The 6,465-nt window shown below is 43.3% G+C and overlaps 1 protein-coding gene across 1 annotated transcript; it reads left to right on the forward strand.

Moving 5' to 3' along the window:
- Positions 1-5,320: 5,320 nt before the first annotated feature.
- On the forward strand, positions 5,321-6,203 carry LOC125533047. Its single transcript, XM_048696846.1, has 2 exons — positions 5,321-5,774; positions 5,879-6,203. Exons 1-2 carry the CDS (start codon positions 5,533-5,535, stop codon positions 5,937-5,939), a joined length of 303 nt encoding a protein of 100 aa, XP_048552803.1. The 5' UTR covers positions 5,321-5,532; the 3' UTR covers positions 5,940-6,203.
- The last annotated feature ends 262 nt before the right edge of the window (positions 6,204-6,465 follow it).

Below are 6,465 nucleotides of genomic sequence, written 5' to 3' on the forward strand. Positions count from 1 at the left end.
GGGCCATAGGTTTCACTAGTGGCTTCTCTCAAGAGCATATATATTCTACGGTAGGTGAACAAATTACTGTTGAGCAATTGATAGAATTTAGCATAGTTATGAGGTTATCTAGGTATGATCATGTATATAGGCATCACGTCCGTGACAAGTAGACCAACTCCTGCCTGCATCTACTACTATTACTCCACTCATCGACCGCTATCCAGCATGCATCTAGAGTATTAAGTAAAAAACAGAGTAACGCCTTAAGCAAGATGACATGATGTGGAGGAATAAATTCATGCAATATGATAAATACCCCATCTTGTTATCCTCGATGGCAACAATACAATACGTGCCTTACAACTCTTTCTGTCACTGAGTAAGGACACCACAAGATTGAACCCAAAGCTAAGCACTTCTCCCATTGCAAGAACTACCAATCTAGTTGGCCAAACCAAACGGACAATTCGAAGAGACTTGCAAAGATAACTCAATCATACATAAAACAATTCAGAGAAGATTCAAATATTATTCATAGATAAGTTGGATCATAAACCCACAATTCATCGGTCTCAACAAACACACCACAAAAAGAAGATTACATCGAATAGATCTCCACAAGAGAGGGGGAGAACATTTTATTGAGATCCAAAAAGAGAGAAGAAGCCATCTAGCTACTAGCTATGGACCCGAAGGTCTGAAGTAAACTACTCACACTTCATCGGAAGGGCTATGGTGTTGATGTAGAAGCCCTCCGTGATGGATGCCCTCTCCGGCGGAGCTTCGGAATAGGCCCCAAGATGGGATTTCGTGGATACAGGAAGTTGCGGCGGTGGAATTAGGTTTTTTTGGCTCTGTCTTTGGTCTAATGGGGGTACGTAGGTATATATAGGAGGAAGGAGCACTTCGGTGGAGCTCCGAGGGGCCCACGAGGCAGGGGGCGCGCCCAGGGGGGCGCCCTCCACCCTCGTGACCTCCCCGGAAACTTCTTGGAGTAGGGTCCAAGTCTCCTGGATCACGTTCGGTGCGAAGATCACGTTCCCGAAGGTTTCATTCCGTTTGGACTCCGTTTGATATTCCGTTTCCTCGAAATACTGAAATAGGCAAAAAAACAACAATTCTGGGCTGGGCCTCTGGTTAATAGGTTGGTCCTAAAAATAATATAAAAGTGGAAAATAAAGCCCAATATAGTCCAAAACAGTAGATAAAGTAGCATGGAGCAATCAAAAATTATAGATACGTTGGAGACATATCAGAGAGCGGCCGCGTGCTACCACCTCCGTCTAGTCTATAGTCTCCTTTATATTCTGTGCCATACTTTGCCCTCAAATTTAACCAACAAAATGTTAATGCATGTTATAAAAATTATATAATTGGAAACTATGTTCAAATACGAATCCAACTATATAATCTTTGGCGACATGCATTCGTATTTTTTTAGTTAAATCATACTTATAAACCAGGACGGGGGTATAGTAGGTAATTAAATTGCAAACTTTTTTATTAACCGTATGTGTACGTGGCCTTTCGTCCTCCTCTCGCACATCATGTCACCCCGCTGCCGCAAACGGCTTATAGCGCAAGCTTGCGCAGCACGTGGGGGCTTTCTTTGGCCAAACGGCGGCGCCAATGAATCATCGGTGAGCCCGTTCCCGCGCAACCTCGCAGATTCCCGCGCAAGCTTCCCGCCCGACTCGGTGAAATCCCCAAAATCCCAATGCATACCGACCTGCTATAAAAACCCTCATGGCTGGCGAGTCCTGCATCACATTTCCCCTCCCTCCCTGTAACTTATCTCGCCTGCTTCTCCCATAATCGCCAATGGCACCGGTCCGTCGCGTCGCTCAGCCACTCCGCCGTCAACAGAGGACAGCTCCAGCTGGGAGGCTACACCGCGGTGGCGGCGCAGTCCCCGTCGTAGTGTAGTGCGCGTGGTGTCCACTACAAGAAATCTGTTAATTCATGACAGATTTCTGGTGACGTTCCTAGAACTATCACCATCGATGACAGATTCTTCTGATTTATCACGGAAACCGTCATGTATTAACAAGATGAGAAAGTGCTACAAAAAATCAGCCCCCTTATGACAAACATAGTGAGACCGTCATGAAAACCGTCACGTGTCAATCAGCTCGACCGCCTTTCCTTTTTCTATAGGCAATCCGGACCGTCATGGATGTTTTGTGCTGATGTGTCGTGCGTGCCCGTGTTTGTTTGGCGCAGCTCGTGCTATGTTTTTTTTCTACAGAAGTTTGCCCGACCTAATTAAATCATTAATTAGGCCACGTCAGCCCACCGGAGTTTGGTCGCCAACGACCTTACTTCGCGGCGGAGATGCATCGGGAGGCCACGGCAGCAATGACTGAGGCTACCAGGAAGAAGTCATCCCTCGCGCGAGCCTAGGAAACCTAGTGGGGGCACTAGGGGTTGCCGGGAACACCACCGTTGACGAGCTTTGCGGCAGCACTCTCGCGGCCTGGATGAGGACAACGCTACACGGCATGGGGAGGCTAGCTAATCGACTCAGAGGAAACCTTGGAGCTCTAGGAACTCGAATTTGTGCTCGGTTTTGACGGCCGCCAACTCTAGCAACAATGGCGACATGGAAGGCGGCAGAGCTACGACCATGGGGGAAGCCGAAGCTAGAGGACACAAATGACGACCGGGGCAGAGGAATCACGTGTGGAAGATCACCAAGAAGACGATGGTGTGGTTAAATAGGTCAAGGAAGCTCGGGCTTCAGTGAATCGGCGATGGCGGCTGGTCACCGTGGTCGCGGAAGACGATGTTCAGGGCACCAGAGCTCGATTCGATCTTTAGGGAGGAGGCGGACGTCCTCGGGACCACGATACAGAGAGCAGAAGGGGGGGGGGGGGGGGGGGGGGGGAGGCGGCGGCCTTCCCGTGTGACTTCACCTCTGCCTACGGGTAGAGGTTGAGGACGACTCCGAAGCAGGTCGGCCTGGGCCTGAACTGATGGGCTAGGTGAGTACCTTCTTCTTTTCTCTCTCTCTCTGTCTCTCTCTATCTCTTTTCTTTTATGTTTTATTTAGAGTTAAATACACCACGAGTGTCTCAACTTGTTCGATGTGATTACTTTGGTGTCTAAACTTGTAAAATACACGAAACTAGTGCCGTAATTTGTTCGAACGTTCAAATATGGTGCCTCAGTCCGTATTTGGGCATATGCACAGCCCACGTGTTGTGCCAACATGGCGTCAACCCACATGTCAATTCCTGTTAGAGGAGTGTGCTGATTGTTTTACAAAAAATTCCTTGTACTTAAATAATTTTCACAAAAACTCCTGATATTTTATTTAAATAGGCCAAACTGCATTGATGTCACCAAGAACAGTTATCTGTGCAATATCCAGATACACTACTATTTATTAGGGATATCAGATGAAATAATAAAGAGGAAAAAAAAGGTGACTAAAAGAAAATTTAAAAAAATATTAAGAAATTCTCACGTTTGAAAAAAACAGAACAACTCAACATATTACCTGCCATAAACTTAAAAAAGTGTTAGTGCATTTTTCTTGAAAGGAACATATTTTTGGAAAATTCTCACTTGTATTAAGAAATTGTAAACGTGTATTTGAAAAATACCCGTCACGCATTCAAAAAAATTACAACGTCTATTTCATAAAATGTTCAATATGTATTAAAAATAATTATTGTGTAAAATTATTCTTACATTTCTACAAATATGTTTAACATGTTTTAACCCATTTATAGGATTTTTTTACACAATCATTTTTAATACGTTTTGAACAATTTTCAAAATACAACTTTGTTGATTTGTTAATAATTATGTATTCTAAAAATAAAACGAAGATACAAAATAATTCTCCGTACTTGTGGTCTTGCCCTTTAGTTAAATAAAGTTTTGAATTAATCCTCCATTCAAATAACTAATTCATGATTTCTCTGAAAAATATGAATAATAATAAATAAATCAGGAAAATGTTCTATGTGTATTCTAATGATTTGATTTGATTTAATATCTAAATGATAGAAAACGAATTAAAAAATGCCCAACTTCGATATGAACAACATAACATAGTCTGTTTCATGTAGATTATACACAACTACTTAGGAACATGTTGGATTTGAAGGTGAAGTGATAATTGCTTCATCGTTTGGTATTTTTGAGTCATTAAATGATTTTTCGCCCACTAAAAAGTTCAGAACCCTCTTCGGTACGATATAACGTGCAAACTAGCTCCAAATGGGATGCAACTTGGAATGGTGTCTTAATTGGACACATGTAGTGTGTGGTAAAAAATTGAGAGTGTTACGGAAAATATGCACCTCGTGAGCAAACCGGACATTCTCCCCCGAAGTCTCAGGGTTTCCAACAGAAACTGCCGCCTTAAACACACAATTCACTTTTTTAAAATCTTTGAACTTGGCATGTTAAAATTTGGCATTTTTTCACTTGCATTTGCTTTGTTTGAGCCATTAAATGCATGTCTAAGCATTTTACATTTTTCGAAGATGTTTATACAATGTAAATTGTTTTTGCGTAATATATGGGAACACAATTCATGGCACTTTAAAAATGTTTGTGCACATTTCTAAAAACCAGACATCTATGAAAAATGTCTAACATGTTAAAAATATGTTACTATTTATTATGAAAATTTTCAACAGATGTTAAAATGTTTTTGAACATGTATCTGAAAACAAAGTCTAATGTGTATTAAAAAAGATGTATGTGTAATTCAAAAATGTTTAACGTGTATTTAAAAAATTTTAAACTTGTATTTGAAAAAAATTAATGTGTATTTAAATAAAACTTGACACATATTTGGAAAATATGAACAGGAAAAACCAGAAAGAACACCATGAGAACCAACATTGTAACACATAGATAAATGTTTCTGCCAGTTTTTTTGCGCAATACACACAATATATCATGGGTAAAAATTTATTGTGGTATATAAGTTAAATGTTTCTGCCAATTTTTTTGAACTTGTAAATATTTTTGCAAGTTTATCTAACTCATATTGTTTTTTGCAAGTTACTTCACAACATGTTTTTTTGAGCAGTTCACAACGGTTAATTAATTCGCTAAACATAAAAATAAGAAGAATAGGTCAAATTGTAGGCCTGCCTCACTCGGTAGGGCTAAACTCCAAAAAAGCCCACTAGGGTTCACAGGCGGCAATTCGTGCGTGAGGATCCTACGCGAGGCAATTCGTGCGTTCTGATTGGATGTTTCAACCCTCCCACGGATCAGCCCACGCGCACCGTCCGATCCTCCGAAATCCAACGGCGCTAACATTGGTCCTACGCAGCGAGTCGCGCCGCCACCAACTCTCCCGATTTGTTCTTCCTCGTTCCCCAATCTGCGCCGCCCCAACTCATCTTTCCCAGCTCCTCTTCCCGGTTCGTTCATCCTAGGTGCTGGTAATCCTAGCGACGCAAGTACCACCGCCGCGAGGTCAGGCCGCCCCCACAACCACCGGGATTACCGCGCTGGGCCAGTGGGCAGACTACGCCCACCCATCGTCGGGGAGCTCGCCCGACCCATCGCCGGGGTGCTATGTCGTGGTGGATGCAACCACCCAACGGCAAGCACTGCGTCGTGCCGTGGTGGTGGTGCCAGTATACCAGTGGTGCCGTACTGAGCCGGCGAGGGCGCCTGGTCAAGTTGCGCCGCGGCGACCCGAGGCTGCGCCGGTCTGCCGCCGGGGGCTGCCTCGTGCTGGACCACTGCTGCCAGTTTGTTTGCCCGAGATCCGCATTCGTCTCCTTTCCCGTCCTCGCCGTCGAGCTCGGCAGTTTGTGAGGCATTGTCAATTCAGATTATCTCCTCCCCATTGCTTCAGATTCTGCCATCCCTTTTGCTTCTGACTATTTGAGGCGTCTTAGTGTTTGTCGATGCGCAGGCAACCGCGGTTCAACGACGTGGAGACCTCAACTGGACACGAGCATGGGTGGAGTCAATAGTATGGCGGATATGGCATCTCCCTCTCATGATATTAGCGGGTACAGGCATATCTGCAGCCAGAAAAAGCATGGGGATGAACGTCGGGCGAGCGCCGGGCGACGCGTAAAGGGGGCTGTGCTGGCTCCAGAGTAGTATAGCTCTGGGACTATTTGTAATTTTTAGTTTTTTTGGATTAGTTTTTTCTTTTTGTGGTATTGTTTGTAAAAGTATGTAGATAATTGCAGCATGTTTTTTCTTTTTTATTAAAATGCCATTTTTCTGTTATATTTATGTAATTTTCTTTTCATTTCATGAAAGTAGTACATATTATTAGTAAAAAAATTATTGACTCAAAATTTCGCTGACCAAACAGAAATGAGTGATGGACTAATTTCTTGGACCTAAATCAATGGGCCTTGAACTGCCCAAAAGTTTAATGCGCCAAATTTCTTACGGGGCTGATTCAACATGGACCAATGGTCTTTGATAGAGTTGAAATTTAGTGGGCCAAAATTTGAATTGGGTTGACTACTACGTGGGCTGCCA

The sequence above is a fragment of the Triticum urartu genome, chromosome 1, assembly GCF_003073215.2.
Source record: "Triticum urartu cultivar G1812 chromosome 1, Tu2.1, whole genome shotgun sequence".
Taxonomy (NCBI): domain Eukaryota; kingdom Viridiplantae; phylum Streptophyta; class Magnoliopsida; order Poales; family Poaceae; genus Triticum; species Triticum urartu.